Source organism: Arvicanthis niloticus, chromosome 26 (genome assembly GCF_011762505.2).
Source record: "Arvicanthis niloticus isolate mArvNil1 chromosome 26, mArvNil1.pat.X, whole genome shotgun sequence".
Lineage (NCBI taxonomy): Eukaryota > Metazoa > Chordata > Mammalia > Rodentia > Muridae > Arvicanthis > Arvicanthis niloticus.
In genome coordinates this window covers 31,052,889-31,065,685 of record NC_133434.1, presented here as the reverse complement: position 1 = coordinate 31,065,685, position 12,797 = coordinate 31,052,889, and the positions used below count along the sequence as shown (strand labels likewise).

General features: G+C 35.8%; 1 protein-coding gene and 1 long non-coding RNA gene across 17 annotated transcripts in view; one reads left to right on the top strand and one right to left on the bottom strand.

Annotated features, from left to right (window-relative positions):
* LOC143439300 (uncharacterized) overlaps window positions 1-12,797 on the bottom strand; it is a 104,818-nt gene that overhangs the window by 20,715 nt on the left and 71,306 nt on the right. For 7 of the 9 annotated variants that reach the window (XR_013107603.1, XR_013107604.1, XR_013107595.1 and 4 more), the window contains one exon: window positions 9,442-12,257. This is a non-coding gene — a long non-coding RNA (uncharacterized LOC143439300). Of the gene's footprint in view, window positions 1-2,049; window positions 2,101-9,441; window positions 12,258-12,797 lie in introns of those variants that run through there. The other 2 variants (XR_013107596.1, XR_013107597.1) reach the window with 2 other exon arrangements.
* Myo9a (myosin IXA) overlaps window positions 1-12,797 on the top strand; it is a 173,139-nt gene that overhangs the window by 98,754 nt on the left and 61,588 nt on the right. For all 8 annotated transcript variants that reach the window (XM_076925466.1, XM_076925467.1, XM_076925465.1 and 5 more), the window contains 6 exons: window positions 1,548-1,670; window positions 2,899-2,979; window positions 5,453-5,563; window positions 6,941-7,063; window positions 9,067-9,216; window positions 12,025-12,344. In XM_076925466.1, the coding sequence (XP_076781581.1) occupies window positions 1,548-1,670; window positions 2,899-2,979; window positions 5,453-5,563; window positions 6,941-7,063; window positions 9,067-9,216; window positions 12,025-12,344 (908 nt within the window). The remainder of the gene's footprint in view (window positions 1-1,547; window positions 1,671-2,898; window positions 2,980-5,452; window positions 5,564-6,940; window positions 7,064-9,066; window positions 9,217-12,024; window positions 12,345-12,797) is intronic.

Below are 12,797 nucleotides of genomic sequence, written 5' to 3'. Positions count from 1 at the left end.
GCCTGTTAATTTAATAATTCTGTCTGAGGGTCCATCCAAAGCCACTCCTTTAAGGACAAAATTTAGTTGGGGCTGGCTTACAGGTTCAGAGATTCAGTCCAGTATTATCAAGGTGTGAGCATAGCAGCATCCAGGCAGGCATGGCACTAGTGGAGCTGAGAGTTTTACATCTTCATTTATAGGCAGCTAGGAGAAGACTGGCTTACGGGCAGCTAGGATGAGGGTCTTATGCCCATACCCACAATGACACACCTACTCCAACAAGGCCACACCTCCTAATAGTGCCACTTTCTGGGCCAAACATATACAAACCATCACAACACAGATGCCTTCTTATGCCACTTTTAATAAGATAATATCAAAAGTCTGGGCCAGAGAAATTAGGCTATAAAAAGAAAGAAAAGTTTCTTCTTTATAAAAAGAAAAAAAAAAAGTCACCCAACTTGTAAAGGAAGCAATGAAATAGCCTCTCTTAGCTTGTGGCATGTTATTAGAGCAATCTCTAAAGATCTTCTAAATAACTGCTAGAAATAATGCATGGATTCAGTAAAGATTGAGAACACAAGTGCAATATAAAAAATGCTTCAATAGACTAACTCTACTATCTGAAAAAATTCTAAAAACAATTATGTTTATATATAGTAGCACCGTCAAATAGAATACTTATTGATGATAAGAAAAATTGAAAACAATACAATGAATGAAGAGTGAATGAGCTTTTCAATTCATGGCTTATAAAAAGTATGAAGATAATCTCTAGCACCTATTGTGACTGATGGATTTATATATGGGATGCAGTCCCTCTAATATTCATGTCACTTTATACAGAAGTGGGAAAAAATAGTTTTAACATAAATATACAATGTTCCCCAATAGTTAAGGCAATGTTGAATAAAAAGAATGAAGCTTGAGATGTCATGGTATCTGTGCTACTTAAAGAGCCTTAGTAATCAAATGAATCAAAAAGCCATAGTAATCAAAATTGCATTAAATACCATTTTAAAGGTAAGTCAGTGAGTTAAAGTACTTGTTGCATAAGCCGAAGCCCTGAGTTTAAATCCCAAGAACTCACATATGATTGGGAATAGTAAGTAGCATGCATCTATATTTCTAATGCTTGTACAGCAAGATGAGAAGTAGAGACAGAAGAATCCTCAGAAGGTAATGGTCTGTCTGGCATATGTAATAGCAGAATAAGGAACTGTTTTAATCAAGGTGAAAATTGAAAGGTATTCCAGAACCCAGATCTAGTAAGTAAACACCTTTGCTAAAAGGGCTTTGTCTTTTATCCTTTGTGTGGTGGTGTCTCATCCCATTGATGAGAGGTGGGCTTCACACATGATTGATTAATCAACACAGAGGAAAAGGGAGAGAACCCTTATTAGACTAAGCACTTTTGATGGAAAAACATTTCTCACAATTGGAAATAATGAAAACTGTCTGATGATATTTTTTTATTTAATATATATATATATATATATATATATATATATATATATACACACACACACAAATATATATATATAATGTTTTTCCCTTGTCTTTAGCACTTGCTGGAGGTAAATTCTTTGAAGCATCTGACAAGATTGACCCTTCAAGATCGAATCACCAAATCTCTTCTTCATTTACACAAGAAGAAGAAACCTCCCAGTATCAGCGCCCAGTTTCAGGTTATTACCCATTCTACTCATGCCAAATAAAATGTTTCTTTTTTTCCAGATTGTTGTTGAAGGGTCAAAGTGAATTTCAAGATTGTTGTGGTATGATTCATATGCCTAAGAAGCCGTAGTATTGAGTGCTTTTATGAGAATGGAAGTTAGGTTGTATTTCCAAGAATCAAGGGTTTTTCTTTAATAAAATAGAAAGTAGAGAATACATTAAACCCAAAGCAAGTAGATAGAAGGAAAATAAATAAATAGAATTCTGTGAAGCTATAAACTTAATAATAAACTTATTAATAAACTTAATAAATGGCTTAGCAATTTAGAGTGCAAATGTGCTTGCAGAGAATTTGAGTTGGTTTCCTAGCACCAACATAAGGTGACTCACCTTAGTCCACTTCCTGGGTATCAGGTGTTTTGGGCCTTGTGGGCAGCGGCACTGAAGTACATAGACACACACAGACATATATATATATAGCTAAAATTACAATAAGTCTTAATTAATATTTAAAAAGAAAACAAAACCTAAAGACTGTTGGAATAAGAAAAGAAAAGCTCTGGTTCTTTAGCAAAAACTGATATGTCGCTAGCCAGAATAACTGGGATATATATACAAAACCAGCTATGGAAGAGAGAGTACTTCAACATCCTTTACAAACATTAAAATTAAATTAAGGTAGTGCTTTTTTTTTTTTTTTCTGGATGACTTTAAAAGCTGGTCAGAATGGAAGAATATCAGGGTAGAGCATGGTCTCGTATGCCGTAATACCAGCACTCTGAAGGCTGACATAGGGACATCAAAAGTTAAGGTCAGCCTGAGCTACATGGCTTGTTATCGGTAGGTCAACCTTGAACAAATATAAACGTCCTACCTCAAAACAGAGATAGGAGTGGGGAACAAAATTACCCAAAATGTGCATTTGAATAGAGTTACTTAATGAATGTGAAAAACAATGAAAAAGTATTCTCTCTTTAGAGTGCTCTAAAAAGCATCTTCAATAATGACTGTTGCCAGAATATCCATTTAAGATTAAGATTAAACTGTATTCCTTTTCCTTAGCAATTCTTGATTTAACCAGAGTGGGAGTGCACACAATTTCCTTTTCAGAAACAAATTCTTTTACATATGTATAGAAGTTTTTTTGCATATTTTGCCACACAGTTGCTTATATTTATAAGTCACTTGTTGTCAACTCCTGAGTAAAGGAGCATTCTAATGACACTACTTTTATTGCAGGCCTCCTTAAACAAGCTGATGGAGACACTTGGTCAAGCAGAACCATATTTTGTAAAATGCATTCGCTCAAATGCTGAAAAGGTAAAAATGTATTGTATACGTGACAGCACATCATTCAGGTTACTTCAAAATGAAGTCTGAATTGCCTAAAAGGCAATAGAGAGGAACTGTGTGTACTTTTTGTACAGAAAATAATACTACATAAATATTATTTATAGCTAGTCTTTTCCACACTTAATACATCTGTAAGTTATTTGTAGATTTGACTCAATATGTACTAAAATCTGAGAGGAAAGTATTACTGCCCCTTGAAATTCCGTGAGAAAAGATTATGTATTCTTTTTTTTTAATTAATTTATTTATTTTATGTAAGTACACTGTAGCTGTCTTCAGTCACCCATATGAGGGCATCAGATCTCATTACAGATGGTTGTGAGCCATGTGGTTGCTGGGATTTGAACTCATGACCTCTGGAAGAGCAGTCAGTGCTCTTAACCACTGAGCCATCTCACCAGCCCCAAGATTATGTATTCTTAAAGGCTAATTAATCTCCTTTGTTGGATATAGTCTATGTCTCTTGCTTAGAAAATTTTAGCCATGCCTTTTCTATTGCAGTACCTTTAATTAGCACTTGTCAAAATATAATATGTAAATATGTTTGTCATTTTTATGTTCATTAAAGGAAAAAAATAGTTTGTATCTAAAAAGCTTAAACACAGTAGACATTAAGTTCATCTTTCTTGATTATTTATTTGTATACATGTGTGCACACTGCCACAGTACACATGTGGAGGTCAGAGGACAGCTTGTAGGAATTATCAGCTATATTTTACTTCATTTTTAATAATCAGTCTGCATTTCTGCTGTTTAAAAGTTTTGTGTTGGGCCTGGTAAGACGGCTCAGCAAGTAAAGGCTCTTGAGCAAAGCTTTATAACCTTTTTGTTCTCAGAACCCACATGGTAGAAGGAGACTGATTCTTATAAGTTGTCCTCCGACTTCCCCCTGTGTGCTATGGTATACATATACCTGCACGTACACACAGACATACAGGCACACACACAGACACACACTGTAGTTGAGTTGCTTTGTTATTTCATGGCTTAAATATTTCATCTGTGTATTGATCTACTGTAATTATAATACTAAATTCATAGTCCTTTTTGAGGATTAATAGCTTACAGCTATGAAGTGGTTTGTTCCTGCTTGTATTGAATAGAAGTTTAAGTTTTAATTATTAAGACCTCACTGTTCAAACATTGAGTTAATAAAATGTATCAGGTCTCTGGATAAGTTCTGAATATATACCATATATTTGGACATAGAGCACACACACATACACATTTGCTGTTTTTAACAAAATTTCAATCATTCAATTTTACCAATGAAGACTCGGAACCCAGATGCTGGGGTGAAAGCCTGCTGGTTCAGAGAGGCAGAGAAAACACCCAGCCCAGAAGGCTGACTGTCTTTCTCAGCCAACATCCCAGAAGGAATTGTCTCCACATTGTCTCAAAAACCCCTCAAACTGAATGTCCCTCCCTTTTACTTCCTGTGCGTCTCTATCCATCCTCCTGACTTGCTCTTACTCTCTGTTTTTTCCTATGTTCACTCCCTGTCAATTGGCTGTTTGCTTCACCTCTTGACCTAAGGTTGACTTTACTTAATCTTGACTACAATAAACAGAAAGCTCTTGGATTAAAGGTTTCTAACAACTAGAGACAGGTTTTTTTAGTTAAAAAAAAAATACAATTTTGAGTTTCACAGTGTGATTAAATATTCTGCAACAAATGTTAGCTTTCATTATTATTTAACATGAATTATTCATTTGATTTTTTTCCCTTGATTGCTTGTATGTCCCATTTGGGATCGATTTAAAGGATTATTAAAAATAATATTATGAGACTGACCTGGAAATAATCTCAGAAGCTACAAATATATCTCTTTAGAATGCTTAGAAGTGTAGTTTCTGAGATATGTAGGGGTGGTGAGCCCCTTTTCTGTGACTGCCTATGTAATAAAGGAGTTTAACATTCCCAGGACTACAAGGATTTTTTTCTCCTCTTTTTCTGTGTTTGATGCCTATGTCATAAGCAAAAGTATTACAGAAATAAACAGTTTTTGCCTTTTATTAGGAGAATTTTGTCAGTTCTAAGCCAAAGTAACAGATGAAGTATTAAGTTATATTCTTGGTGACAGTACCAGATAAACATCTTGATGAAACACAGAATTCTAAACAACCCTTGGTTAAATGCATCAGTGCCATTAGTTTGTATTGACTGAGCTCTGAGGCCTTTGGACATTTACATTTCTACTGAGTATTGTTGGTCCTTTGCCTTTATGACCAGAGGAACCTAGAAAGTTGATTTCTCTCTCATTACTCTGGGGCAGGCAGTCATCTTTTCATAAGTTACCAGTTAGGAGGAGAGTTTGCCAGTTCTTCAACTGCATCTTAATCCCTTAGTCAGTCCCTGGCTACTTAAAGTTCAGCTGTACTTTTAAGACAAATTTGAATGTGGAGATAAACTAATGTTTTTCTTTGTTTGTCTATTTTAGCTGCCCTTGAGATTCAGTGATGCCTTGGTACTAAGACAGCTTCGGTACACTGGGATGCTGGAAACAGTTAGAATTCGCCAATCTGGATATAGCTCCAAATATTCTTTTCAGGTTATATGCTTCTATAATATGTTTAAACATATATATGTGTGTGTGTGTGTGTGTGTGTGTGTGTGTGTGTATTTACATACACATACATATGTATTCACATCATATAAGTTGTTTTTACATATCTTGCTTTATATATCTATAGATATAGATATCTTTGGGATTCATTTACTTCTTCTAATTTTATAATTTTTCTACAAAGTTGTAAAAGCATTAAGAGACTACTCACTCTTTTGGAAGGAAAGTAGTTCTGTTGAACATATGTCATGACAGAACATAGTACTTGGCTATTCTCATTTGATCTGAATGTTTGCCAATATTAACCATAATTTAGCAGTTTTCATACTGATTTTTTCCAATAATTGAAATAAATCATTGAGGATTATCTAGTCAAATAAAAGGTTTCATTTGGTTTTCCTTCAAGTTTTCCTAGTAAGATTTCTTATCAATGAATCGATAGAATGTTACTCAGCAGTCTGCTCTGTGTGTAAAAGTTATATTGGAACATTTTAAGAACTGAGCAGTTTTTGCAGTATGGAAAGAGAAAACTTGATTCTCAGTTGTATGTTCCAATAGCTGCTGTATTTCCTATCATACCCTTACTAAGATTTCATTTTCTTGCTAGATGACTTTTCTTTGGTCTTTGGTATGGCTTTCTCAAAAGGAATAACTTACTTCTCTTCTTTTTAAAATTCAGTTTCCATTTAGTAGCATAATGTTTCAAACTTGGTATCTTTCCTTCTACTGGTTTTAAAACTATACTTTTAAAAGATGTTTTTAGTTTTATTTTATGTTTATGAGTGTTTTGCCTGCATGCATAGCTATGCACCATGTGAGTATTGTTCCTTTGAAGGGCAGAAGTTGGTGTCACATTCTCCCCAAGTTACAAATTGTTGTTAGCAGGTGTGTAGACTTGGACTATAACCCAGGCCTTGGAAGAGTTTCCAGTGCTCTTAATCACTGAGACATCTTTCCTACCCCTCCTATTTGTAATACTTTAAAGTAACAGTCTGTCTTGTTCACTGTACTTTTTAATTAATAAGCTCTGTCTTATCAATAATTGTTTGACAGTTTCCTACATGTATATAGTTAGTTCTGGTTACTCCCGTGCCCACTCTCTCGTTTCAGTTTTCTGTCCCCTGCCAGTGTACCTTCTACTTTTAAAAGAATAAGGAAAGCAGGCTTTAGAATACATTTACTCTTGTGGCTCACTGCTCTCTTACAGTGTATTCTGATTTTTTTCCCCGGTGCCTCACTTTAAATAAGGTTTTATTTTTACTAAAAGGCTGAGAAACCCATCAATAAAAGGATAGTCTGTTTAGGGCATAGTATTCATCTAGTTACTTTATGATCTGAAACCATTTTCTTTTTACTTTTCAGGATTTTGTGAGCCACTTTCATGTACTTCTTCCCCAACATATTATCCCATCTAAATTTAATATTCAGGATTTCTTCAGAAAAATAAATATTAATCCTGATAATTATCAAGTTGGAAAAACCATGGTAAGTATATATGGCCTTAGTCAAAATTGAAAACATTTTATATTTTAATAATAATAATACTTGTCTTTGTCTATGACTTTTATGAAAAGATAATTTGCATCAGGTTATTACAAGGAAATTGATTAAGCTAGATGGCTTTTTGTTTATATCTATCTATCTATCTATCTATCTATCTATCTATCTATCTGTATGTGTGTGTTGTGGGGGGGTAGCTATGGCACGGGTATAGAAGTCAGAGGAAAACATGTGGAATCAGTTTTCTTCCTTTACCATGTGCTGATCCAGGGGATGAGTCTCAAGTTTTCGGTCTTGGTGGCAAGTGCCTTTACCCACTCTGCTATCTTGGTTGCCCATAAATTTGATTTATTATTATTATTGTTATTGTTGTTGTTGTTGTATTTGTGTATGGATAATGTGTAAATGCTAGCACATCCATGGAAGATAATTTTCAGGAGTTGGTTCTTCTTTTATTTTAGGTTCATAACTGACCCCAGGACCTTTATTCTTTTTATTTTTTTTTAATGCCTTGGTAATAAAGGTACTTGCTGTCAAGCCTGATAACATGAGTTTAATCCCAGAACTCATATGATAGGTAGAATAGAACTGACTTCTATAGTTGTTACCTGACCTACATACAACCTAAAATCAGATGTAATTAGTATTAATGATTAGAATTTCTAGCCAATGTTTTGACCACAGCTTCATCTGTAATTCAGACCCTAAGATATTTTACCGTAATGACCAACTTAGCCTGTCCACAGTAACATTATCCAGATTCCTCTACTGCCATTTTTAACTGTTTATTACCTTTTATTTATATTTTTTCTTCCTCTTCCTCATCCTCAAATTTTCAAGGAGAAAACCATGATCATCTTGGCCTTACTCTGTGACTTAATCCTTTTATAATTTTTTTGAAATGATTCTCATATCTTAGCCTGTTTCTCTATTCCTGGTTCCATTTTGTTTTTGCTCCTTAGGTCGTTTTCTCTGTATTACTTTGACAATATTAAACTGCTGTTCTTGCTCTGTTTTATTCATTCCATTTAACTTATTCTACCCATTTATTAAAATCACTTAAATATGCTGCTCTCTTAATGTTGACTTCATGATCAATTATAATCCCAGTGGTATCATTAAATTTATATATTTTTTCTGACTGGTCCTCCTTATTCTTGGGCCTATAATACTGCATACTTGCAGTCTAACCACTAGAAAGTAGTACCAGGAAAATCACTTATTCATGACCATTCTCAGCTGCTTAGAAATTCAAGGCCAGCTTGGGGTACATCAGCATTTGCCACAAAACATACGAAAAAATAACCCCCACTTCTATATTGTAGCTTTCTAATATCTAACAGTACTTTGTGAAAATTATTGAGTTTTAATGTTTTTAACATTTTATGTTGCTTAGGTAAGATCATCTATCTCTATTCCTTAGTAATTTACTCTTTAAATCCTGTTGTATAATATCTGCCTGCTCTAAAGGTGAACCGTAGTTCTGTTTCAAAGAGATATGTCTAATTTATACTTTGTATATACCTGCTTTTGGCTCTGGGGAATAAGAAACCTTTAATGCACACTAGACTTCAGGTAGGTGGTTATTGTTGTTTCCTTCAGGTTAGAATCCCTTTTTAAAATCTGTGGTTTTTAGTTTTCCCCTTAATCCAACATTTTCAAAAATTGTGACATACTATCCAGTGGTATCCTGATCTTTTACAGTACTGTTTTTTTCCAGATGAAAGGCAGTGATGTAGCATAATATTTGACAGTGGAAACTTGGTGCTTTTCCTACTTTGCTGTGTCCTCTCTCGTGTACAACTATCTATTTTTCAGTTTGAGAATGACTACTTTAGTCCAGATGACAGGACCATTTATCAGTACTTTGTTTGCATTTCTGTCATCATATGTGTTCTTCTCTGAAAGCTTACCACAGAAATAATAATGCATGAATGATTTTCATTTTTTTCTTAAGCTTTATTCCTTGTCTGTCTTCCTTCTCATAGGTTTTCCTAAAGGAGCATGAACGACAGCACTTACAAGATCTGCTTCATCAGGAAGTGCTTCGCAGAATCGTGCTGTTGCAGCGGTGGTTTAGGGTCTTGCTCTCTAGGCAGCAGTTCCTTCATTTGAGACAGGCATCTATTATTATTCAGGTGGGATGAGAAAGGGATTCTCTGTATGAAAGTGACTGTGTTTCACCTTTGTTTATTAACCAGAATCATTTTACTGTGAAACATTTTAATAATAATGAAACTTGAGTGATGAGAATGAATCATGCTTATTTCTTTTTTTGCATTTTTATTTATTCTTTTCTCATATATTACATCCCGACTGCAGCTTCCCTTCTTTCCCTCAAAACCCTCTTTTTCCAGGATCCACCTGCCCCCACTCTTAACCTCCCCTCACATAAGAGTGGTCATCCAGGGCCATCAACCAAATATGGCAAAAACAGGTACAAATAGGATCAGGCACATATTCTCACATCACGGTGGATGAGGTGTCTCAGTAGGAGGAAGAGTCCAAAGGCAGACAGAAGAGTCAGAGACTCCCTGCTCCCACGGGAGTCTCACAAGAGCACTCACTGAGCCATACAGTCTTAACATATACACAGAGCACTTAGGTCAGACCCATACAGGCCCCCTCATCTCTGTGAGCCCACTTGAGACCTGGTCAGTTGATTCTGTAGGCTGTGTTTTTGTGGTGTTTTCCATCCCTCTGGCTCCTCCAATCCTTACACCCCATCCTTTATGGGACTCCCCTAGGCTTCATCTAATACTTGGCTGTGGGACTCCACATCTGTTCCCATCAGTCTCAGCACATCCTGCAAGCATGATAAATTGTAGATTGGAGGGTTTGTGGCTGGCTTGGTGTCCCAATCCCTCACTTGAGACCTTGCTTAGCTATAGAGGATGGCAGGTTCAGGCTCTGTATTCCCCATCACTAGGAGTCTTTGTTAGTGTCGTCTTTGTAGTCTATGGAGTTTGCATTGTACTGGATTTCTACCTCACTCCTGAAATGCCCCTCATTTCTAGTCCTCTCTCCCACTACTCTCTAACCCTCCTAACCCTCCACCTGACCCCTCCTGTTCCCATCCTCATCCACCCCCAGTCCACCCTTGGAATCTCTTTTCTCTAGCTCCTTCCCAGTACATCCTTGTGTTCCTCCTTAACCCTCCTTATCACTTATTCTCTCTGCATCTGCAGATTGTAGAATGATTATTCTTTACCTCACAGCTACTGTCCACTTCCAAGTGTGTATATGCCATGTTTGTCTTCCTGCCACTGAGTTACCTCAGGATGATTTTTTTTCTAGTTCCATCCATTTGCCTGCAAATTTTATGATGTTATATTTTTCTAACAGCTGAGTAATGCTCCATTATGTAAATGTGCCACATTTTTTTCTACTCTGGTTGAGGCACATCTAGGTTGTTTCCAGTTTCTAGCTTTTATGAATTCAGCCTTTATGAACATACATGAGCAAGTGTCCTTGTGGTAGGATGGGGCATCTTTTGAAAATATGCCCAAGAGTGGTATAGCTGGATCTTGAGTATATTGATTACCAATTTTCTAAGGAAGGGGTATATTGATTTCTATAGTGGCTGTATGAGTTTTTAGTCCCACCAACAATGGAAGAGTGTTCTTTCTCCACATCCTCACTAGCCTGAGCTTGTGTTTTTGATCTTAGCCATTCTGACAGATGTAATAAGAGGGACTCTCAGTTTTGATTTGCATTTCCCTGATGGTTAAGGATGTTGAACATTTCTTTAAGTGTTCTTCAGCCATTTGAGATTACTCTGTTGAGAACTCTCTGTTTAGCTCTGTATCACATTTTTAAATTGACTTATTTGCTTTGTTGATGTTTAATTTTTTGAGTTCTTTATGTATTTTGGATATTAACTCTATGTCAGATGTGGGGTTGGTGAAGATCTTTTCCCATTCTCTAGGCTGCTGTTTGTTTGCCTTAAAGAAGCTTTTCAGTTTGATGAGGTCCCAATTTATTAATTGATTTTATTGCCTGTGCTCCTTGGTGTTTTGTTGAGAAAGTTGTCCCCTGTGCCAGTGTGTTCAAAGCTATTCTCCACTGTCTCTTCTTATGTCTTAAATGCTTGTAATACCCGACATTACCTTGCATATTGTTACACTCTTGGAGTTTAAAGCCAGCCTGTCTACATACATTGCTAGAATAGTCAGAGCTGCACCCTGTCAAAAATAAAATTAGTACAAAAAGAAAGAACTAGAACTTATTCATTTATAGAGTATGAAAACATCTAAAAATTTTAAACTGGATAATTAAGTTCAATTAGGTTATTTGAATAACAATTTTAATAAGCAAAGAAGGCTTTTATTTGTTTTCTAAAGAGCTAAATTTTTACTAATTATCTTACATTTGAAATGTTTTTGGATAAGTAGTCCAACCTGTGGGTTTTGTTTTGCTTTGTTTTGCCATAATCCTCAACCACTACTTTATGGGATTTTTCCCTTGTTGAATTTTTGCAGAGGCCTGTCCATTCTCTTAGTTTCTTGTTGTCATCAACTTTAGTAAGGTTGATTTAGTGTATACCATAAAGGGCCTCCATTAACTTGGCACACAGGCTCATCAGGTGACTGTAGTTCCACAAAGATAGGCCTTGCACGTGCTTAAGGCTTTGGCAGTTCTGTGGATCCCATCTGCTAAGGTATTCTGGTCTTAGAAGAGGTGACCTCCAGCACCTCCTGTAAAGCAGTACTAGTACTGTTAGACCTACAGCAGCAGGTTATAGGTGAGACCAAACCTGGATCAACCAAAGCATCAACACAATTCAGAGGCAGCATAGAAAGAGCTAATGTTGTTGTTATTTTTTAACCACCACCAAGTTAGCTATATATACCTAAAACGTGTAGACATAGAAGTTTAGCCTGTTTTACTTTTCCTATGACACGAGTGGTAATGTGACAGACATTTTTTCTTTTCTTTTCCCTTAGCGGTTCTGGAGGAATTACCTAAATCAGAAGCAAGTGAGAAATGCAGCTGTGGAGAAAGATGCTTTCATAATGGCTAGTGCAGCTTCTCTTCTTCAAGCGTCCTGGCGTGCTCACATAGAGAGGCAGCGGTACTTGGAGTTACGAGCTGCAGCTGTCATTATCCAGCAGAGATGGAGGGAACTCTATAGGTGTAGACACAGGGCTGCTATCTGTATACAGTCAAGATGGAGGGGCTATAGACAAAGGAAGAAGTACAAAGAACAAAGGAATAAAGTTATCCTGTTACAGTCAGTATATAGAAGATTCAGAGCACAACAAAGGTAATCTTATTTTAATGAAGCAGTTGTTCTTTCTGATTTCATAGTTCCTTTGTTTAAACCTCTGCTTTAATATTTTTATTATAATGTTTTTATCACTAGACTGTGATAAAACTCTACCAGTTCTAACCTGTATTGTCTGGGTTTTAGCAAAAGTTAAATAAATGTTCATTGAATTATATCAGGCTGGAAACTCCATGACCTGTGGTCGTAACTGCTAAGAATAAACTTCTACATTTGGTTTAATCTTATACATTTGGAAATAGTCAACATTTTTTTACTGTAAGAAATTCATTGATCTCTATTGTACTATATTAGTGATATTAATGGGTTTTAAAATATAGTTAACATTTTGTCTAGGCTATCCAGTTAGGAATTATTCATATAAAGAAGAGGATAATTTGAACAAGTACAATCAAGTTAGTTTTAAAAACATACTCATGACTACAGTGGTAT